Source organism: Oryx dammah, unplaced genomic scaffold (genome assembly GCF_014754425.2).
Source record: "Oryx dammah isolate SB20612 unplaced genomic scaffold, SCBI_Odam_1.1 HiC_scaffold_24, whole genome shotgun sequence".
NCBI lineage: Eukaryota > Metazoa > Chordata > Mammalia > Artiodactyla > Bovidae > Oryx > Oryx dammah.
Window position 1 is genome coordinate 74,906,423 of NW_024070208.1, and position 24,381 is coordinate 74,930,803.

Consider the following 24,381-nt stretch of genomic DNA (forward strand, 5'->3'; position numbering starts at 1 on the left):
AAAAATATATATTGTTTGCGTGGTTCTAAAAAAACTCCTATTTGGGGGAGGAGGATTTGTGTGGGCTTAGACGGGGACATCATTCGTCAGTGAGAAATTCATTTAAGGTAAATATGTTGCTCGTTACTAAATATTTCTCTCACTGGCTCCCAAGTTTCCCATTTTATTCTTTTCGTAAACTATACTGGCAGCCTTTGAGAAAATAGAAGTCTGTTTAGTTTTACTCTACAGACCCCAGTGCGGCATTCATATGAAAATAATTTTAGATCAAAATGAGAGCAAGTTGTAATGAAATAAACACAGTTTGATCAAATGATTCTTGGGGAGAGAAGAAATAAATTTCAAGTTATTTTAATTTGGGGGGGGGAGTACAAAAATCTCCTCCGGTGTAGTCATTTAAGAGTGGGAGGTTGTCTGTGTGTTAGTACCAATTTCTGGACCTGAGATCTGGATCGAATGGGAAGCAAATTAACACTGGAGGACGGTTGTCCCTAATTTAGTGCATCATTGAGCCTCGCGTTTCCTGCTCTGTGGGTTTCTGCTGTGTAAATATTGCAGTGGCGATGCACAATCTGTCTCCACTTTGTGCCAGTAACACTTAAATGAGGTGTCGCCCGAAGGAAGATTTTATGCTAGTTGCAGCATTGTCAGTTAATTATCTTAAAGGTTATTTGCAATAATACCGTTTGCCTCTTTTTAAGGGGATGGGAGGAAAGTTGCCTTTATAAATCTATCCTAGAGGTTATATCTAAACTCGGCCTTGTTACTTACATAAAGAGTGAAGTTTTGATGCCTAGCATGCAAAACTACTCAGGGGAGAAAGAGTGTTGAAACATTATAAAGTTTCTAAGTGTTAAACAGTACCACCCCCCGACCCCCCGCCCTACCGAAAAAAAGAACACCGGTGACATCAATGTGAAATGTGTGGCTTATACTTTTCATTGGAGTAAAAACACCTAAAAATCCCAGGATTTTCAAAACTAGGTAACAATGTTAAATGGGTCACTCCCTCCCTCTCATTACCTGCCTTCAATCCCAACCATGCACGCATGCTTGCCCTCACATACTTGCAGGCTCCTCTATGCACAAACTTGCACTTAAAATCAAAAGGCAGAAAATGTGACACTAGAAACATCCAAATCAGGACTTATACCAATTTCAGGATAAATAGCAACCTTTCGTTTGAAATCAATAATAACCATAAAAAATTGCAGTTCATAAAAATATTTTTTCTGTATCTTGACCCCCCAATTCAGTTCCTCCATGAATAAATATATTTATCTAGAGAGAAGAGCCATGTACTTTTACATTTATGTATGCAAAATAACTCCATCCACTCCCCTCTCCTGCCTGCTTGCCTGTGCACACACTGACTAAATGTTCTCTACCTCAGTGTGTACCTTATTCCAGCTAAGGATATGCACGTGATAAGTACTTCCTCCTGACATAAACTGAGGCAGGATGGGCACCGTCAAAACACAGACCAAGTAGACTTCCAGTCTGGGCCAACAATGCCTCCCTTAACTGTCTACACTGGGTTTCACATTGAATAAAATCAAAGGATGCCACTGGTATTATAAGCAGCTAGCGGTGTGGGAGAGGCTTCCCTAAGTTTCAGTAGCTAGCAAACAAAATTCAAACTAGAGACACACTCTTTTACTGGCATTTAAGTTCTTGAATGAGGGGAAAAGCAACACTTTTCCATTGTATCATGAAAGTGCTGTTCCCAGGGAAAATTGCCCTAAAGTGTCCTTGCCTTTTGATGATGGCAACTTACATGTTAAATTATGAACTGTTGGGGTTTTGTTTTTGTTTTTGTTTTTAAATAAGAAATGCCCTCTTGTTGAGGCATAAGCTTTCACAACATTGTGGTAGCACAGCCTGTCTTAACACAGAACCATAGAAATTAGAGCAGAAGGGAGATTTACTATTAGGTCATTTCTTCCCTGCCTCATTCTCGTAGGTTTGTTTCCTACAGCAAATTCTCCTGGTGCTTTGTCCAGCAAGGTTTAAATGACTCAAGTAATGGGGCTTCCAGTGGGGACATATGGTTATTTTATCCAGTTCGCATGTTTCTTTCGCTTTGCCTATAAATTGACTGGTCACAAAAATTGGGTCTGCCAGGTAGGTGACTCTGGGTCTTGAGGGGTCTTGGGGTTTAAATAATGTAGGTTCTGTTTGTAAAGATTTAGTATAAATAGGTCGCTCAGTTGTATAAACTACTGCTTCCAACAAACATCTAATCTGTTTTATTTCAAATGGGACTCACTGATGAAAACATAAACCCTTGGATATTTTGTCCAAAGCACAGGTGACTCTCTCAACGAATGGGAAGCTGATGGTTTGTGTCCTAGGGAGATACTTAAAATTTCTAAAAGATGTTTTTTTTCACCCTTTGATGAAAATTTCATTCAAGTAATGCTTTCAAGTAGAAAAATGGCAAAATTATGTATCATTGCTTTTCTCTACTTCCTGCTCCTATCTTAAACTATACTTTGCCCTAAGGCGAAAGGTATGGTTAAAGTTCACCGTTAGTGCTGAGTCATTTGTATTTTCTATAGTAGTAATAATAATAATATTATTAAGAAATTAAAGTTCTACCTTTTTTTCTCTCCCCTCCAAATAACAAATTTCATGAGAATACTTAGGTCCAAAGTAGATAAATTATTGGGGTTTAGTCTTTAGTATCATGGGAAATTTTTTAGTTTTTTATTAATTGAAAGTTCTAAGGAAATAAAAGTTTGATACCCTTCATCCTAGTGTTGGATAAAAAATACTTTACATTAAAAATAATTTTGAAAAAATAAAAAATAATAATCTCATATAATCTGTCACTGTAGGGCAGGTAATGATACTTATAACTGCTTTGTTTAAGGAAACTATTTTCAAGCCAACAAAATTTGTCTGGCATAGTAACAGCTCCCAGCATAAGAATTAGGACTGTAGATTAATATTAGGGACTCATTAAAATCTGTTGGAAGTAATTTAAACATTCCACCTACTCTATGCTCCTGTTTTAATTCCCATAAGCTAAAGTATTTCTGCTTCAGCTGACATCAGTTCTGAGGTATATATCCACACTATTAATCAAACTTGAGTCTTTCTTCTATCCTTCTAGAAAAATACATTTTGAGATACAATCTGCATGTCATTAATTATGTTAGCCTCAAATTATTTGGTGAAATATTTTAGCCAGGATAAATCACTCCCATGCGATTTGTCTTAAATTTATATTTTCTTAAAAGTTTACATCATTTTGATGTCATTTTTCATAATAATGATTTCAGTATTTGAAAATTCTCCATTTAGAACTGAATTTAGTACTGTTTATTTTAAGATATGATTTTAGCAGTTCTTTTGTTATTAACTAAGAATTATGTATAGTATGAAAATTGGATAATGAAACAATCTCAAACACATAATTAGTGAATATTAATAGAAACCTTAATTTATATATAAATAAACACATATACATATTTGTACTAAATATACATTCATATATGTATGATACTGTGTATTTTTTCATGTCTATATTCTAAACACAGTGTTAATTTCATCACTTCTTGGGCAAAAATGACAGCTAAAGGAAATAGTCAACTGCTCTTTTAAAATGATTGATAATGCCAGGAAATTCTAATTTAAGAATTTACCATTTCTTTCCAAATAGAGGCTCTTACAGAAAAATATGAAAGTATAGCAGAAGATATTAAGAATAGCAACATGTATTAGGTGAGATCGATTTTTAAAGGTACCTTGCTAGAATATTCATATTTCTGCAGTGTCTGGCTACCAATATGACTTTGCTACGTTTTCAGTGTTCTAAGCAGTCTGTTTTATTCATATGAAATCTTTAAATGCTTTGTTTGGTTTTTGGAAGGATTTTGTTTAAATTTTTCAGTATTTTTTGTTCATTTGCAAGCTGGCTAAAAACCAAGGAAGGAAAAGTGTCTACCTTTAAAATCTAGGTTCCTTTAGTAATTATAAAGGTCAAAAACAAGGTCACTAGCTGACATAACAACTATAAACAATACATGTGACTGAAACATTCTAACTTCACTCCGGAGAAAGCAATAATTCAGATTAATATGTTTATATTAATAAGCAAATTCTCTACAGGAATATAAATGGGAACTTATATCTTAATAAAGAAAGAAAAAAGAAAGAGGTTTTTTTCCTCATGTAAGTCTTTTGATCTAGAAAAATCCAAAGAATAATACCCCCTCCCCAATACTGAAAGAAAGTTATTTTCATAGGTATTTGATTGTGGCTCACACACCTTTCATTTGTGTTTCCAAATGCAGGGCTTTACAAAAGAAATACTGTTTGGTCCAGATGGCCTTCTAGAAGGCTCCCTGAGAGAACTCAGAAGTCTCTCTAGCCAAAAATATTGTTTCCGCTTATTCAAGTGCCAGAAATCCCACTGCCACTCTTTCACGCAGATCAAATAAACCATCCAAAGATTTGGTTGTTGTCTTTGTCAAAGGAAAGAGTTGATTCCACTAATAGACAGCAGTGTGCCCTCCTACACTCATGCACCCCACCACCCACAGCCTTGCCCCATTTATTTGTAAGCAGAAACACTCAAAATCAGAACCGAGTGATTGCCAGTGAAAATGAGAGAGGAAGGGACATAACTCTTCTTTTGAGATGCTTAGTTATTGCATTTCTCCATTTATTTCCTTGTTAATGAAAATCTTTAGAACTATAGGCCATACTTTTGACTTTTAAAAAGTCAAATTCTTAGAAAGTTGAGTCTGCCTACAATGACTTTAAGGTTGATCTGATTAACAACAAATTGCATTTAAATCAAGGCAATACAGTTTTACTGCTGATCATATCCTTGTTTCACACAGGTTTAGTGGCAAGTGGCTGGCTTAGTTTTAGAGGATAAGAGATTTTGTATGTAGGTTAAATCTGATGATTTTTCACGTTGTTTCATCCTTAATTTATAACACATTCCTAAAGATATTTTAATCAAAATACTTCTCTTCTGGCTTATATTTTTCAGGATTTTTTTCCCCTTGCTTAATTTCAATTGAAAACAATGTAATTCTGTTGGATGAAATCTCAGAAAATCTTCCAGTTAAATCCTTTCAGTTTACAACTTAAAAAATACACAGAGAGCCAACAAGGGTTTGGAAGTTACCCAAGGTCACTCACACCCAAGGTGGTGATCCAGCCCTTACCAGAATTCGGGGCTCACTTTGTCACTAAAGATATGAGCAGAATTAACTTAAATCTGGTTTCAATTTGGTTACAATGAATCTGCACGCTAATGACCAAAACTAGATAGAGCTTTAAAAAGTATTCACTCAAAAACAAAATGTGAATTTGATTAGTTCAGATTAGAATCTTTTTCTTCGTCATACGCTCCTTTTTTTTTGTTTTTTGCATGAGCAGTGATGAGAAAAGAAAGAGCACTGAAAATCCATGTAACTTCCCAGCTATTATTCCTCACGTGGCTCCCTCCTTCTCAATTCTGTCTTGGCCTTGTCCACCTGCCCTGCCCTAGAAAGACATCTTGGCTCTGATCACTGCAAACCTCATTCTGTTTTATTAGTCATTCGATCTCCTAAGCTAGATTGGAAACTCTCAGAGCTAGACTGGGGCCTTTGGTAAAGAGGCCCTGTCTGACCCCGAGCTGGGTTTCATCTCACTCAAAGGACAAGTTCCCAAAGTCCTGTTCTCAGTTACACCTGTGGTTGCAGAAATACACCATGCCTTTCAGCTCCTTTAAGAGCAAGAACCAAGCAAGGGCCATGAAAGGGTGGGTTTACTCTGGGACATCTTTCTTTCTCATTCCCTCTTACGAGACTTCTCCCTCTCAGGATGTGTGAGTCTGCGTGTGTTTCCGTGTATGTCCTTCCTCTGCCTCCCCTGCTCCCTTTTTTTCTGTATCTCTCCCTCTTCCTTTATTGCCACATCATCTCTACCACCCCACCCCTGTCCCCTGCCTTCTCTCCTTCTGCTGATTATACTAGAGAGGTTCTGAGCATTCCTTTGATATTTTGTGGTGCTTATTAAAGAATCCTTTAATTCTTTTTAATATTAAAAGCAGGCAAATGGAGCTTTTATTTTACTAAAAAATAGAAAGCAAGAGTTTCTAGAATTCTCTTATTTTTTTTCAAGTTAGTGGACCTCAATGAAAAAAAAAGTGGGGGCATTTCTTACCACTAGCCCAGAGAGTAAAGAATTTCCCCTATTGTACATCCTCCTGCAGCATCTTAGAAATCAGTACACGATACACATTTAGTAAATACTATGTAGCTAGCTGGTTTCTAAATTTCTGACAGTGCTAAAAAGAAATTATTCGTTGTACTTTTTAACAATATATATGATACTGACATTTTTCCCCTTCTAGAAAAATTGAAAGAAAAAATTTTCACTATTTCATCAATTATTATTCATTTATATTTTAGTAAATGCTTTAAAATTTAAAGCGCCTTCTAGTTAATGTTAGTTTGTTTAGATGTATTTTCCAAAGAAAGAATAAGACTACAACATATAAAATAGAAGAAGTTTAAAATTATTAGTCTCAGCTTCAAACTGCTATAAAATGGCCTTCATTCTCTGCTTTTCTCATAGTAGTATCAGCTTAAATTTGACATAAAATATTAAATGCAAGGTATTTACATATTATCTCAGTATTAAAAAATAAAATATTTTCCAACAAGATTTCTAGTTTCAAAAAAATCTGAGCAGTGATAGTTGCAGAATTCTATGTAATTAGTAAAAGTCAACGAATTATATACTTGACAATGGGTGAACTTTATGGTATGCAAATTATACCTCACTAAAGCTATTTTTAAAAAACAGAAGATAAAGCTTGTTGCCTACATTTAGTGGGTTCTGAGAAGAATCTTAGAAACAGAAGGCGTCTTTGGTCTCCCTGTCTGTCTGTGAAGTAAAGAGGCTCTGGTCCACGGAGACACTCCATCTGGGCAAGTAGACAGCTCAGGACAGGTCACGTATTAAGATAATTGACCCAAACATTCACCTCGGCTCTCCTCCCTACTGTTCAGCCACCTCTACCTTCCCTTCGAAATTCATCTTCCAGATCTTCTGCTAATTCTTCTTTACTTCACCAGTTTCATAAAACTATGGGCAGAGTCTCAAGTTAATCTTACCAATGTCCAACACATGCGTTTTTCTCCAATGTCCAACACATGCGTTTTTCTACTTCCTGTATAGAGCTCAAGCTAAATGATTTCATGCTTCCTTATTAAGAAGCAAAATGTTAATGATAATCTTCATTTTACATCCACTCAGTTCCCACGTTCCAAAGAATTTCCTCGTTTTATGCTATACCTTTCCTTTTCCTGTTTACTGGCTACTGAAACCTGTACCATTTGACCAAAGCCTCAGGCTTATAAATATATGCTTAGAAATCCAATTGTTTCACTTTGGTAGGTAGTTTTCCATGTGGTATATACTTGGCCTGATTTTGGCTCCCAACTTCTGGTCACCTACCTTTGATTAGAACCTCCTCCAGCAGATATTCTAAGTTTCTTTTTTGTTTTTTAATTCTTTAAAATGCATTTGTTTTCAAATACAGGTGCTGTGCCAAATACATAGCACCTCTCAGTCTCATTACTTACAGGGACAAATCAATCTGTGATTTATAAGAGTTTAGAGGGAACAGGAAGCTTTGGGGAGGAGGGAGTCACCCTCTACTCATACATCTCCTAGAACATGGATGACTCTCAGAACCCTTAAAGCTAGTCTGGAATCTTCAAATCTGGTCATAATCCGATGCTCTGCTCCTCCCTGGCCCTTCCTGGGATAAACCGGATGACACTTTCCCTGACTAACAACAGCAGTAGCAGTGACAGCTGGAGTGTGGTGGCAGTGGGCCTGGAGGTGGACATAGCCACAGGTGGAGGTGACAGCCCTGATGACGGGAGTGGCAGCGGCTCGCTGAGGGCAGGACCACAGCCGTGGTGACAGTGATGGCAGCGGTGGTGGCAGTTGCAGCTCCCACACACTGAGAGCCTGTCTAGTGATGTACGTTCTTTTATTTAATCCTCACAACAACCCTACAAGGAGAAGGATCATCATCCCCATTTTACAGATGAAGACATCAAGGCTCAGATCACTCGAAGCTAGGAAAAGGCAGAGCCTAGATTCACACTCAGGTTGAAGGGCTTCCCTGGTGGTTCAGTGCTTAAGAATCCACTTGCCAATGCAGGGGACCTGGGTTCGATCCCTGGGTCAGGAAGATCCCCTGAAGAAGGGAATGGCAACCCACACCAGTGTTCTTGCCTGGAGGATCCCATGGACAGAGGAACCTGGGGGGCTATGGTTCATAGGGTCACATAGAGTCAGACATGACTGAAGCGACTTAGCGCACACGCACTGCCAGTACAGGGAACACAGATTCAATCCCTGATCGGGGAAGATCCCACACGCTGCTGCAAGGCAACTAAGCCCATGGGCCACAGCTACTGAAGCCTACATGCTCTACAGCCAGGGCCCCGAAACTCGAGAGTCGGCTCTGCTGGGGGCAACTAGAGAAAGCCCCCACTCTGCAAGGAAGAGCCTGTGTGCTGCAACACAGACCCAGTGCAGAAAAAAAAAAAAAATCCAGGAGGAGCTGAGCAGAAAGCCCATATTCCTAGCCACTGCCCCAAGTGAGAGAACCCTGAGAAGCAGGTCCCTTCTCTTGGTGTTCCCTTGTGCATGGCTGTTTGTTTCAGCCGCAGGCTCCTGAGTTCCAGTGAGAATGTGCTCGCCTGGGGAGCTGCCCGTTTCTGTTAGGTGGAAAGTCACAGAAGGGCCGCTTGAATGGACGACCCGCACGCCCTCTTGGGCAGCACTGACCTGGCTGTGGACCTGCAGCGGGGGTGTACAGACCCCTTCATCCCACTCTCCAAGGAGGGTTCTGTGCTCTTCAAGCCAGACAGCTCCAGGGGAAAAGACAGGAGGGAGGCTGGGCGGGCTAAGGACGGAGCTTCTCCAGACTTTCCCACCGTTTAGAACACAGAAGATAAACCTGACAGGCTGCCCAGGGTGCAGGATTCCCAGCTCTGGACACCCCCTCTGAGGCCAGGCTCGAGGCAGGGGCAGAAGGGATCCTCTTGCAGCAGTTCCACAGGCCTGAATGGTCACTATATTCCCTGATCAGGCACAAAATGAACCCCCTTCAAATATTGCAACTGTTAACATTCTTACGAATTATTTAAAGGGCCTCCCCATCAAAGGCTAAGGAACATCACCCGTCAGCATCTCGGTGCCAGCAGTAATGACAGATCATCCCAATGTGAATTGCGCATGTTGAATGACTTCAGTTGAGCTTTTAGAAATTTCAGGTGGAGATACACAAGCATCTGCAAATTCTCTGGTCATAGGAGTAAATGGCCATTGAATTTTAATTCAAAATATTAAAATACCTATCAAATGAGCACTCCAATTTTAACTGTTTTAAAAAAGCAAAACATGTTTTCTATTTCCCAGGTCTTCAATAGTATTCTTTTATTGTCCATGGCAGTTTTAGAAGATGTTTATCCAAAACACAAAGGGTTACTGATATTCAGAAGCACATACAGGGCTCAAATGTCACCTCCTTTAATCCTTCTTACAAATGCTTCGGGTATTTTGAGGACTTAAAATGTCATTCACATTTTTATTATTGAATTTTTTTCTCACTGAAAATATCCTTTGGTGTTTCTGTCATCATAATAATTATTTTTAAGAGCTTCCAAGTGGGAACTCTGAGTGAAAGCATATTGTATTTCAGTTGTTCCCAAGTCAGTTATTAAAATCATGTTTTCACATATTTGTTTATATGGACCTTCTCTGTATAGCATTAATCTTTTCAGCCTCATTTCAAGTAATGATATCTCTGAAATAACAGTTTAGACTTTTTTATGTCATATCTAAATAAAATTTTAAAATACAGTATAAGTAAAATAATATATATTAAATTTTTGGATATTAGTTTTTCTATAATCCTCTTAAGTACCATAGTTACCAGTCATAATTTGAAGTATACTGATTAGCAGGAAGCGTTTGAGATTTGAGGTGAAAAACCCTAGATTCTAGTCCTGTCCTACTCATGTGAAAGTGAAAGTGTTAGTCACCCAGACGCTTTGTGACCCCATGGACTGTAACACCCCAGGCTCCTCTGTCTATGGAATTCTCCAGGCAAGAATACTGGAGTGGGTTGCCATTCCCTTCTCCAGGGATCCTCCTTACCCAGGGGGAACCTGGGTCTCCTGCATTGCAGGCAGATTCTTTACCATCTGAGCTATCAGGGAGTTCCTTTAAAAAGATATGTATTTTTTACAGATACAAAGATTTACCTTTGTATCTGTAAATCAAATTGTTGGATCCCCAGACTATCCTAGGACAGAGGAAAAATTACTCAGAATAAAGGAAAAAACAAGTGCTTTAACTTCCTCCCCTTGGGGTCCAGGGATGAGCGAGTCTCGGGTCTGCCAGGGCAGGCAGCGAGGACAGAGGGAGTCCTGTGGGTTGCAGTCTCGCCGCATCAAGCGGAGACTGAGTCCCGGGTGCTCTGTCCTGGGGGAAGTCTGTTATCCCTCTTCCAATGGCTTTCACTGATGTGAGAGTAGGCTCTGGTTCCTCAGGCCCTGGAGAAACCTCTTCGTCAGTAGACTGAGCCAGTAGCTTATACTGCGGTCCTTCATATTGCTTGATCTGTTGAGTCCCTGGTGACCAGAGGCACAGGGAGCAGAGGACACAGAAGTCCAGCCCCACTCACACATTGGGATGCACTGCTCCATTCCTCCGCCCCTCTCTTGACCTTCAGTGGGCATCCCTAACCTTCCAAAGCTGACCTTCAAAGTTCCGGTTCCCCCAGAGCCCTTCCCAGGCCAAACCACCCCATTTGATGGCTCTTTCTGTAGCCTCTAATCCCTTAAGCACCACTTACAGATGGACTCGCTTGCACTTTTAACCGTTAAGTCATTTGCATGAGTTAACCTGACCCCAACCCAGCATCGCATTTGTTTCGGTCTATCCCTGTGTCCTCCTGGAGGCCCAGCCAACTCACCAGGGAGTATGACCAGGCCAGGGAATGATCACGTGGAACAAAGACACTTGCAGATAAAGGAGAGCAGAAAGGTAAGGTTGATCCTGTCTTCCCAAGTCATTCTCCCCTCCGTCACTCAGCTTGGGCCCCACAGAAGAGCCAAGCTCCCCTCAAAACCTTGTTTTGGATGCTGGGGATTCAGAGATATAGGAGCCCCTGTCTTCAACGGCTTCTCAGTGAGAAAGAAGGCAGTGTAAACAAATGATTACAGTGGAGTGTGCTGCTGCTAGTGCTAAGTCGCTTCAGTCGTGTCCAACCCTGTGCGACCCCATAGACGGCAGCCCACCAGGCTCCCCGGTCCCTGGGATTCTCCAGGCAAGAACACTGGAGTGGGTTGCCATTTCCTTTTCCATAGTAGATCGTGACAAAGGTTATGACGAGAGGGAGTGTGAGGGAAGGAAGGAGAGAAATGAGCCCAACCAGGGAAGTCTAGAAATGCTTCACAGACATGACATCTTTCTGTCATCTTGAAGTATAAGCAGCAGTTTGCCAGATAGGGAAAGGACCATCAGATCAGAGCAGAGCCTGCGTGTGCACGTGCGTGTGTGTGTGGACTGGCAGGAGACAAAGCCAAGAGCAGAGGCAGGGTGTGGTCTCATCACAGGGAGCCTTGGGCTCCCTGCTAAGGAGGTTGCACTTGATTCTGTGAGTCCAAAGGGAGACAAAGCAAGGCTTAAGGAAGTAGATGATCTTATCTGATATCCTAGAAAAAAAACCTCATGGTCCTAGTTGGGAAGATGCAGCTTCCCTGTGAATGTCCCAGCACTCTCTCAGTGAGACCCCTGCTAGCCAGCCTGGGGGCTGACAGCCTCCCCACTGAACTTCGGGTGCCTGGTGAAAGTGAAAGTGAAGTTGCTCAGTCGTGTCCGACTCTTTGCGACCCCATGGACTGTAGCCTGTCAGGCTCCTCTGTCCATGGGATTTTCCAGGCAAGAGCGCTGGAGTGGATTGCCATTTCCTTCTCCAAGGGATCTTCCCAAGCCAGGAATCGAACCCGGGTCTTCGGCATTGCAGGCAGACGCTTTACCGTCTGAGCCACCAGGGAAGCCATCCTTGCCCATTAACCAAATTGTGAGGGGACCCAGGCCATCCTAGGACCTGTCCAAGGACCCCAAGTGTGATAGGATGAAAGCTGGGGAAGAAAGAAGGAAACAGTGCCCATCAGTGTCTGTGAGAGCTTCGTTTCCCCCATCGAGAGGTATCAGGAACAGCTGAGTTTGGGAGTAAGGAAGAGCTGTGTGATGGGACGTCGGGGCTGGGCCCAAGAAATTTTAGCAAGAAGAGGACACAAGCAAGACCACAAATTCCATAGTGGTCAATGCTGACTAAAAGTTCTAGGAATTCACTAGGAACCGTAGTGAGGTAAATAATTCACTAGGCATAAGACTTGGCCTACCATAGAAGGCATCACAGCATTGTAGAGCAACTAAGCTCCAATAAAAGCTAATTTAAAATAAGAGACAGCATCATAGAGGAAAAAAAAAGAGAATGTTACTCTGAAAAAAGGACTATAACAACGGTGCTCAAATATTATTATTAATTCTGACATAAGCAACGCCATCATGGGAATGTGCCAAAGAGAACTCCCTGAATGCCCGAAGAAGTTATTGGAAAATACAGTGAGTAGGGAAAGAAGAAGATTCATTTATGGATGCTAGAAAATTACTCTTTTAGTACTCTAGAGGAAAAAAACCTGCAAGAGCTAAGTGCCAGAAATGCAAAATATGTGACTATTTCCCATACATATGATTCCTGCTGTCAGCATCATCATCACCCGTCCTTTTGCCATCAAACTGTAAGTCAGATTCTCCCCGCTTGAAGAACATCAGGATCTGATAACATTCGTGTTGCTTGAATGCCTGTCTCACCACCATGCAATGACCCAGATGTTAGAAAACCTACGGCCCAATAAATAATTGTTTCCCTTCCTATGCAGATAACTATGCTAAGATGATACTGCTCTTCACTGGCAGGAGACTGAAGCCGTTTACATGTGTATAGAAAGATGTGCCAAAGTGGCTGACTAGTGATTTATTACAACAAATAACTCAATAGGTAATGGCTGAACAAAAGCTGTTGTGCACGGAGCCGAGGCCCCATGGCAGCTCTAGGGGCAAATGCATGGCACTGGGGGAAAACATTAGGGGGAATCAGTAGGTACAGAGCATCGTGTCTAAGTCAGCAGCGCAAACTGGCAGACGTGGTCCTGACCGGAGAGAAGGGCAGCCTTTCCAGGCCTCCGATCTCTTTGTTCACCACACTGGCTTTTTCTCTAATTCTTGTTGCATTGTATGGCACCTGCGTCTCTTGAGAGCAAAGATGGAGTTGTACCCATGTCAAAGCCAGCCTAACTATTGCTACCCAGGAGAGCTAAAACATGGAGCTTCTCAAACTTCAGTGACCTATTCAAATCATCAGAGGGCTCCCTGCCAATGCCCGGACCTTCTGCATGAAACCTCATTGGATGGAGCCCAAGAATCTGCATTTAACAAGTGGCCTCCCCACCAGATGATTCTGATTTGGGTGGCCAGGCCACCCACCCAGAGAACAATCCACAAATGTGGGCCTGGAGCTCACACTTTCCATCAGATAGAGCTAGGTGTTATCCCAGTTCTGTACTTACGTGCTACAGGGCAGACTCACAGAAGTTTCTTTGTGCCTCAGTTTCCTCAGTTATAATATAGGGATGGATACATCCTTGTAGAATCAGAGTGGCCAGGGGATGGAGGAAGGGTAATAGGGAGTAGCTGTCTGATGGGACTGGGTTTCACTTTTGCAAGATGAAGACATTCTCAAGGTCTGTTGCACAGCAGAGTGAATCTACTTCACACTACCGGCTCACACACTTAAAAAATGGTTAAGATGGTGACCTTACGTTATTTGTTTTTACTACAATTGAAAAGAAAAAGGAAAACAATTTGATAATGGGCATGGGTCATCGTATCTACCTCACGGGGCTGTTGAGAACATTTCAGGAAATAAAGCATGTCAAGGGCCCGGCACAGTCCAGGGCTGGGAACTGCTCAGGAAATTAGAGCTGTTATTGTTGCTGTACCAAATCACTGGTGGCTCAGATGATAAAGCATTTGCCTGCAATGCAGGAGACCTGGGTTCGATCCCTGGGTCAGGAAGATCCCCTGGAGAAGGAAATGGCAACCCACTCCAGTTCTTGCCTGGAAAATCCCATGGACGGAGGACCCTGGTGGGCCACAGTCCATGGGGTCCTAAGAGTTTGACGCAACTTCACTTTCACTTTCTTTCTTTCTGGTTGCTGTAGTGATGGTTATTAAGGTTTTTAACCAAGAATGTTGTTCAGTTGCTAAGTCATGCCTCACCCTTTGCAAACCCATGGACTGCAGCACGCCAGGTTACCATGAATGACTTACTACTAAAAGGCATTTTTTTTAAATTAATTTATTTTTTTATTGAAGGATAATTGCTTCACAGAATCTTGTTGTTTTCTGTCAAACCTCAACATTAATCAGCCTTAGGGACACATATATCCCCTCCCTTTTGAACCTCCCTCCCACCTCCTGCCCCATCCCACCCCTCTAGGTTGATACACAGCCCTTGTTTGAGTTTCCTGAGCCATACAGCAAATTCCTGTTGGCTCTCTATTTTACAGATGGTAATGTAAGTTTCCATGTTACTCTTTCCATACATCTCACCCTCTCCTCCCCTCTCCCCATGTCCATAAGTCTATTTTCTTTATGTCTGTTTCTCCATTGCTGCCCTGTAAATAAATTTTTCAGTACCATTTTTCTAGATTCTGTATATATGTGTCAGAATACGATGTCTATCTTTCTCTTTCTGACTCTTAAAGGCATTTTTAAACCAAATTATAGCCCAACTCTTCAGGCTGATGGAAGTTCCCTCTTCTTCTTATGTATGTATTTATTTATAGCTGTGCTGGATCTGTGCAGCCTTTTCTCTAGTTGGAGCAAGTGGGGGCACCTCCAGCTGTGGTGCTCAGGGCTTCTCATTGCAGTGGCTTCTCTTGTTGCAGAGCTATCAGCAGTCGCGGCAAGCGGGCTCAGTAGTTGCAGCTCCTGGGCTGTAGAGCACAGGCTCAGTGGTTGTGATGCTTGGATTTAGTTGCTCCTTGGCATGTGGGATCTTCCCAGATCAGGGACTGAGCCCATGTCTCCTGCACTGGCAGGCAGATTCTTCACCACTGAGCCACCAGGGAAGCCCTACCACTTCTTTCCAGAATGGTCCACCAATTTCTCAGAAACACATTGAGCTGTGAAACCAAAACTTATCTGTAATCAGTCACTCATTAAGGAATGTTTCAGACCCTCCCCACAAATACAAATAGCTTTTGACAATCCTCAGTTTTCTGAATCTTGACCAGCAGACCATTCAACTTCACTGTGTTAAAAAACCAACCTTGGGCTTCTCTGGCAGTCCAGTGGTTAAGATTCCACACTCCCACTGTATGAGGCACAGGTTCAATCGCTGGTAAGGGAACTAAGATCCCACGTGCATGCCCAGTATGCTCAAAAAACAAAAAAGACCAACCATATTCTAGGTTGATACATGAAAGCAGGAGGATATTCATACTAGGAAGCCTGATTCTTCACACTAAAATCCTCAATTTGCAGAGATGAAGGACACAAAGAACAAAAATGTTAACTTCTGTTCTCCAGCTTAAGCTTAACAAAGGAAGTCAAGCAAAATCCGCCACCATAAAAGAAAGAAATGATCTCCCTGTCTTGAAACTACGTGAAATATTTTGCATCTCTGAAGTGCACGCAGAATTCAAAGCAGATTCAGGGAACATGGCGTAGACCCAAAGCCATCAGCTTGATTTTCTGTGCAGAATTATGATTTCATGTGCATCTATGCTAATTTCATCTCTCCAGCCTATTATTTAAGCGTTCTCAGGACAGATGTGCTGTTTTACAGGGCCCTAATCCACTCGGTAGGCGGATAACCAGGAGGCTTTTGGTCTTCATCATTTACTCCAATAAGAAAACTAGACGATTGCCTTGTAAAGCAGCATGAGTCCCACGCCCTGATTCCACCTGACACACTAACCCACAGAGTATCTTACAACTTCTAACCAAATTCATCACGGTCACAGAGACGATCAAAATTAGCTCCAGGTTGAATGAAATTAGGCAAAGACCAAATCTGTGGGTTCAAATAGTAAAATGGGCAGGTTGGAAAATGACTTCACGGTGTAGGATTTTAGGCCAGGCAGGTGTTTGTCTGAATCAGGTTTCTCATTCCAAGGCTGAGAAGGCTAGGCAATGGGGAGGATTCTAATCCTAATGACTTTTAACTCTCTCTTGATTAAAAAATAAATTTCATGACAGAAGCCAACACAATATGGTAGAGCAATTGTCCTCCAGTACTTTTATTTTGTTATATATTTCTCAATATTGTATGATTACAATTGTTGATCAGTAAATAAATTTCAGAGTCACTGCTAAGGATTCCCTGCCAGTTTTTTTTTATCCTTCATTCCGTGTATGACTCTATATTATTATAAGGGGTGAGGGCTTCCAGGGAGCCCAAGAGACCATCCCGGAAGTCTTGAAAAATGACAATATGGACTGTTGAGGGGTGGTACTTGTAAAATCCACAGCTGGAGGGCAGTATATATGAATGGCAGTATATACCAATCAGAGACATTACTTTGCCGACAAAGGTCTGTATAGCCAAAGCTATGGTTTTTCTATTAGTCATGTATGGATGTGAGAGTGGGACCATAAGGAAGGCTGAGCACTGAAGAATTGGTGCTTTAGAACTGTGGTGTTGTAGAAAACTCTATAGAGAGTCCCTGGGACTGCAAAGAGATCAAACCAGTCAGTCCTAAAGGAAATCAACCCTAAATGTTCACTGAAAGAACTGATGCTGAAACTGAAGCTCCAATAATTTGGCCACCTGACACAAAGAGCCAACTCATTAGAAAAGACCTTGATGCTGGGAAAGATTGAGGGCAGGAGGAGAAGGGGATGACAGAGGATGAGATGGTTGGATGGCATCACTGACTCAATGGACATGAGCTTGAGCAAGCTCCGGGAGATGGTGAAGGACAGAGGAGCCTGGTGTGCTGCAGTCCATGGGGTCACAAATAGTCAGACACGACTGAGCGATCAGCAACAACAACAATATGTGAATGGACCATTCATGAGGGCTGAGATTGCTCCAACCACCTCCAGGTCCCCAAGGACCACCCGCTCCCCACTCACACCCATAAACTTACCAACAGAAAGAAAAGGAATTAAAAAGAACTACGATTACAGAACTTCCCTACTGGTCCAGGGGCTAAGACTCTGCACTCCCAATGCAGGGGGCCCTGGGGTTCCATCCCTGGTCAGGGAACTAGATTTCAAATGCCGAAACTAAGACCCAGCACAGCCAAATAAATAACGTGAAAGTGAAAGTGTTAGTTGCTCAGTTGTGTTGGACTCTTTTCAACCCCATGGACTGTAGCCCACCAGGCTCCTCTGTCCATGGGATTTCCCAGGCAAGAATACTAGAGTGGGTTGCCATTGCCTCCTCCAGGGTATCTTCCCAACCCAGGGATTGAACCCAGGTCTTCTGCATTGCAGGCAGATTTTTTTAACCATCAGACCCATCAGGGAATATTTTTGAAAAAAGGAGCTATAATTGTAAGCGGCAAAAAGAAGTGATTAAAATAACATGAATAACAAAACATTAACTTCAGACTCTGGGCATGCTGCTTCTGTCCATTTAATTCTTCTTTTCTCTGAGGCACTAAATAAACTACTTTGTCCTCTTAACGTGTGAGTCTATAATGAAGGCTTGGGGTTCTGAGACCTGAGTACTGGCCCCAGCTCTAACATTCCCTAGTGAAGTGACCTTGGAAAATCACGTTAACTTCTTTGGGCCTCACAGTCCTCACCTAGAACAGAACTGAGATCATGTGATATATTCAATAAGTATTTACAAAAGGTTTGTTTGTTTTTTTTTAAAGTGAGCCTTGGGGGATTTTCCTGGTGGTCCAGTGGCTAAGACTCCACACTCCTAATGCAGGGGGTCAGGGTGTGATCCCTGGTCGGGGAACTAGATCCCACATACCACAACTAAGACCAGATGCATCCAAATAAATAAATAAGAATATATATATATTTTTTAGGTGAGTCTGTAAAATGGGGATAAACCAAGAGACTGCAGGTTCTTTCCAGGCTCAACATTCAACAGAGCTATGATTTCTTTGTTACAGACTCACGGCCCCTGTCACTTTAATCCTTTTCTGAAGAATGTGTACTGACAGACAGGGATCTCTTTTTACCCAGTGTAGTCCTCCCTGATGTCTTCCCGTCACAGGATAGTGCTACCCCGCAATTAGGTTACAGCAAGAAGGAAGCATTCTCCCGTTAACCTGACCGTACAATTATTTACCCCAACAACAATCAGTTGCCAGACTGTATTACTGTTTTTCACACTCCTATGCAATATTTCAAAAAGCATATAAGGAAGTATTTACATTTTCCTTCCACCCTTGTTTTCTGCTTGATTTCAAGAGTTAAATGAACAGTTTCCAATATCTTGTGTCTGATGGTTTTTCCTTTCCATTAAAAAGCTGAAGGGTTTTTTTTTTTCCCTCCCCTTCTTTAGGAGGAAGAAAAGAAGTCTGTCCCCTGTAATTTACTTTGGCTTTCTCAAAAGTTGGGTAGGAAAGTCAGTATAATTCAGGTGGAATCTGAAATGTTCTTGTCGTACAAGTGTGCGCAGAAAGGAAGCCTGTAATTTCCGCGCATTCTTTCAGGAAGTTTGTATTCTCTGTCTTCCAGGGAGCCTTTACTTTCCGAGGGAGTATGATCGACATGCCATTACTGAAGCAGGCCCAGAACATTGTTACGCTTGCCACATCCATCAAGGAAAAATGATCTGCTAAATGAAGCTCTCATCAGGTGGGCTGAACATATACAGTGGTTTTTCTTAAAGACAAACCATTATACTCAAGGCAACTTCTTAGTATGCTGAATTGGAGCCTTTCCCTGTTTACAGTTCATGTTAATCACAATTTTTTTTTTTTTGTTATCTCACTGGGGCCAGTTATTCCTCTAAAAATGAACTTTCTTCTTTTTGGTTCCAAGTGTGTGATTTTACTGTTCATGGATGTGTTCCAAGTTTGGACTTCTGATTTCGCAGGGAGATAAAATAGGGGGGAGAGATGGGCTGTGAGTGAAAGTTAAGTCTTTAACAAAACGTATTTTTCCCAAGTATGTAAACTCCCTTCACCCTGCTGATGTTAGATGTTTCCCACATTGTTCATTGTTCACATAACACCGTAAATAATTTTTTTTTTTTTTTTTCGTAAATAATTTTTAAGAAAGGCCAACCTTTTAAAAAATAACAACTCAATGAAGGGATGGTGTTTATTTCACTAGTAACCTGGTGAAACAACAGAGATGGCATAGAAAAGTTAAGGACCATACAGGTTTATATAGATACCTTGTAAAAATAAATCATCAAAACTGATTGCTTTCACCTTCACCCTCTCCCCCAAAATGAAACCTCCCTCTCCTCAAACTCCTAGGTGATGACTCTGAAAGCCCTCATCCTGGGTGAATGCTTTTGGGTCAACTGTTACCAGCAATTAAAATATAAATGTGCAGAAACACAAGACCATCCATTCTCTCCCTTTATTTCCCTGTTTAACTGTTTGCCATTGAGGCCATCTCCCCCCCTGTAAATGTACGGCTGGGACAGGGCCTCCTCAGCAATAAACTTGTAGCCTCTGAGAAGACACAATGCCTCCGAGCTGGTGCATATGGTCCCCTGTGAGATTTGCATCACATTAGAGAAGCGGCTACAGGTCATATGGGTGGTGTGGTTAACGGGCTTAGTAAAGCTGTTTTGAAGAGGTTAACCCAGCTTGTAGTAAGGGTAAATAAACATAACAACCAGCCATTCTTCCCTATTCAGCATGTGCTCTTATATTGAAGGCTAAAGGGTATTGAAGCCGCGAAGGATCAACTTGTGTTTGCCAGAGGACGCCAATGAAATTTGAAACACCAACAATCAGAGATTTTGTTTCTGCTCCTCATTAAATCATGAGCTTTTGTGTGGAGACTCCGGACGACTGTTCTTTAAGAAATTAACAGAATGGGAAGTTTTAAACTCTACACCAACCTTTTCATGACCTACACAGCAGCAAAGCTGCCACTCTTAGACAAACACTGCAGGGAAGGCTGTTCTGTTTATTTAAATTTGTAAATAGAAAACAGTTGTTGTTTTTTTTAATTTTCATTTTTCGCCTCCTCCTACGCCCTTTTTATCTACCATGTGGCCCCTACCATGTGCCCCAACCAGGGGTTTGCTTTTCTCCTACCTCTTCCAGCTCCTCCAGGAAGCCCGAGTGGGGAGTAGGGCTGACGGTTATGTACAAGGAAAGGCACCACGGAACCCAAGTGAAGTGGGAGAGGCCCACAAGCAGTCACACAGCATCCACCACCAGGGCAGAGCAGTTGCCACAGACACGCAGAGGAACGTGATCCAGGCTGAGCAAGTCCTGGGAAACACAGGCTTAAGACATGAACTGATATTCTCCCCAACATGGGACAGGAGGAGACATCATCTCTTAACTGAGATGGGATGTGCTTGACTGGTGTCCACTTGGAAAAAAAAAAAAAAAACGGTGGGAACCTGCTTCCTCCTCCCTCAGAGGGGCTGCAAGGATGAAGGTGGCATCTCAGCCAGCTTGGCGGTGACCAGCCTGCAAACATACTGGGCTTCAGGACTTCGGACAGTGGCAGTGGGCAGCAGTCACGGAAGAAGCCATACCCCCAACCTATTGAGCAGCTGTGCCCACCGAGGCAAGCTGTCAGTGTGCGCAGGGTAAATCATGACCTGTGGTTTAAAAACCACGGTTTTTTATGCAGCCGGACCCTGCTTCTCAGAACACTGAAATCCAGGAGGACTGCTTGGAGGCAGAGGGAGGCTTCCTCATTCTCTGCTGCACTGTAACACCCATCAGGGTATCAGAAGCATTTGCTGTTGTTCAGTCAGTCACTGAGGTGTGTCCGACTCTGTGACCCCATGGACTGCAGCACGCCAGGCTTCCCTGTCCTTCACCATCTCCTGGAGTTTGCTCAAACTCATGTCCATTGAATCGGTGATGCCATCCAATCATCTCATCCTCTGTCATCCCCTTTTTCTCTTGCCTTCTATCTTTCTCAGCATCAGGATTTTTTCCAGTGAGTTGGCTCTTTGCATCAGGTGGCCAAAGTATTAAGAGTTTCAGCTTCAGCATCAATCCTTCCAATGAATATTCAGGGTTGATTTCTTTAGGATTGACTGGTTGGATCTCCTTGCAGTCCAAGGGACTCTCAAGACTCTTCTCCAATACCACAGTTCAAAAGCATCAATTCTTTGGTGCTCAGCCTTCTTTATGGTCCAGCTCTCACATCCATACACGACTACTGGAAAAACCATAGCCTTAACTATGCGGACCTTTGTCGGCAAAGTAACATCTCTGCTTTTTAATATGCTGTCTAGGTTTGTCATAGCTTTTCTTCCAAGGAGCAAGTGTCTTTTAATTTCATGGCTGCGGTCACTGTCTGCAGTGATTTTGGAGCCCAAGAAAATAAAGTCTCTCACTGTTTCCTTTGTTTCCCCATCTATTTGCCATGAAGTGATGGGACCAGATGCCATGATCTTAGTTTTCAGAAGCATAGGCAGAGCCTGTCTTAAATGAAAGAAGGTAATAAAAGCCTTTCTTCGTTCTTTCTACAGGCAGCCCCCATTTCAATGCAGCTACCCTGCCCATCCTCACAGGCTGGTCCAGATTAACCTCCCCCTGGCCCCAGGTTTTGACAGCATGAAAGGGAGACATCCTCATTTTCACCCCTGTTACATAGGCAACCCTGAAACCTGATAGGTGGACCTCTTGGAAATTGGGGGTCCCTGAGAGCCAAAGCCCCCACTCTAAGGGACCCCAGAGACCAGGCAAAGGCATGCAGACCTCAAGAAAAGAAATGATCTCAGCAGGATCTCCAGGTGGTCCTGAAAGCCGGGCCTGGCGAGGTCTTCCCCACCACCATCCCCAGTGGGATCACAGGTTCCCAGACTTTGGGCCATATTGGACTAGTCACCACACCCTTCATCTCAAACCACACTTTGTTCCAAGTAAACCACCTTGTTTAAGTCTCCCTAAGTATCAGATTTATCATCTTATAGACCCAGGGTCCCAATCATGGTAAGCTCATGACACCAGGACCCAATCAAGTAAAAAAATCTGGACCAAGGTCCCCACTCTCTGAGCACATACCTTAATGAGGGACCCAGAAGAGGGCTGAGTCAGGGTCAAGGAAGAACAAAGATGTTGGGAGGCTAGAGGTATCCCCACTGTTTTCATACCCACTTCTCTTTGGTGCCTCCGTGGGTTAAGGTCATACAGGGTGGGTAACGGGAGCTGGTGAGCTCACCCCCCTTGGCACGTGACAACGTCCAACCTGGGAATTCCTCCCATCTAGGCATGGACTGGCTATCAGAAGAGAACCTTGCAGTAATTTGATTAATTAAAAACCATACCTGTTTCTATTTTGTGCAGCTCATCACAAGCTGCTTTGCCATATTACCCCCCTGTTATTAATTCTTGGGGGCTAAATTATGGGTAACACTATTAAAACATTATCAGAACTAATGAGAAACAATTACTTAGAAAATGAGCCAGGACAAGATTGAGTTGAGAACATCAGTGGTGATCACCACAGATTAGTTTAATAAATCATCAGGTGTAAGGCAAGACCGACTGTATGTATGCAAAGCCCCGTCACGGGGAAATGAAATTGAGATTTTTTTTGCATAATTTTTTCATTAATCTCAATAGGACCCGTGTGGTGTAGATTGTTTTATCCCCTAATACCTTGCCTGAGGGGGGGTGCCCAATAATGTCTTCATTGTTTTACTGAGGTCTTAATGACAATCTGTGACAACCTCATTTTAATGTATAGAGGATTATATCAGTACAATCATGTTTTATTGAAATGGTGAGGGGGACTCCAGCGGAGTCAGGTACTGTCCTGAGTACAAGTTGGGAAGTTCCTGGACATCAGATTTACAAGTATTGAATCCCCAACCGCCTGGATATCCTCTCCTCCAGGGACTGACTGGGAAAAGTGTCTTCTAGAACCAAGACTTGCCACCTCCAGTTTGAATTTCAAAGTAACTTCTTGCCTGGCATATTTTGCTGAGTAAATGGAACAGACCATGTAGGGTTTTCTTTTTCTCTTCTAAAACATGCATGTTATTATCATGAACACCTCAGCCCCGAATAATTCTTTGGGACGTCAGGAAAATGATCTTCAACAGGGAGGATGAATTTTCTAGTGATGTCTTGAGAGCAGTTAATACACGTTTTTTCTTTTGAAGGGAATTCTGCTTTTTTATCTTGGAAAGCTAAGTGTCTTCCGTTTTGATTTTGATTTTTTACCTCTGGTTCTTGGAAGGCAGTTGATGCTACAAAAGGGGCCCTGAGAGGAACAGCAGGATCTTGTGCCTGCTAATGCTGCGGACGGTCACCGAACCTTCTGTAACCGCAAGCCCGAACCCCAGGCTGGGGGACACTGTCCTCCCGGCGCGACACCCATCCCCGCGAGGTTTCCAGGTTACAACTTCGGGGGAAAGTAATTAGCAGACTTCAGCATTAAAATGTTAAAACCTTAGTCCTTCTTTCCACACTTTATTTTAAATCGGAATGAGGTGGGGGGTTAAGAGAATGAACAAAATGGAAAATAAATGACTTGCAAAGACCTTAAGACCTGAAAGCCGGCGCGGTGGGAACGGGCAGCTTTTTACTGCTCTGTAACGAATGGTGGTGGTGGTGGTTAGTTGGTTTAAATTCCAGCAACTATTTAGCAGCATATTTCCTTATGAATCTATAAGAACTGCCAGCGACGAAAAGAAAGTGATTTGTAGAAGGAAACCGAAATCATCGTTAGCCCCTTCCGATCGAGCACAGATTTAGCTAAACGGGCTGAAGCCTGCAGAATGTTTCTTTACAATTTTTAATGTTTTACAAAATCTTCGAGGATATGTTGTTCACGCCTTTTTTTTAAAAAAAATTTTGTTTCTTCCACTCTAAGCGACCCGCTAGGTTTTACCGTTTGCATCTTGCGACGGGAAGGGCGGCCGATGTTTGGGACCGCGCGCCCCGTCGGAAGGACCTGTGCGCGCGGATCCACCGCGCGCTGGCTCCGCGTCCCCGCCACCCGCGCTTCCCGAAGCCGGAGGTCCGGGCCCACGGCGCGGGACCCAGCCGGCGAGGCCCGGCCCGCGCGGTGGCGGCTCCCGAGGCTGCGCCGTCGGGCCGGCGGGCGGGGCGGGGGCGCGCAGTGGGCCGGGAC

The 24,381-nt window shown here is 42.7% G+C and overlaps 1 protein-coding gene across 4 annotated transcripts in view; it reads left to right on the forward strand.

The window, feature by feature from the left end:
- The window catches only part of CLYBL (citramalyl-CoA lyase), a 238,173-nt gene that overhangs the window by 202,976 nt on the left and 10,816 nt on the right, over positions 1-24,381 (forward strand). Inside the window, exons 8-9 of one of the 4 annotated variants that reach the window (XM_040267404.1) lie at positions 18,823-18,942; positions 19,981-23,700. In XM_040267404.1, the coding sequence (XP_040123338.1) occupies positions 18,823-18,918 (96 nt within the window). In that variant the 3' untranslated portion in view covers positions 18,919-18,942; positions 19,981-23,700. Of the gene's footprint in view, positions 1-18,822; positions 19,207-19,960; positions 23,701-24,381 lie in introns of those variants that run through there. The other 3 variants (XM_040267405.1, XR_005725743.1, XM_040267403.1) reach the window with 3 other exon arrangements.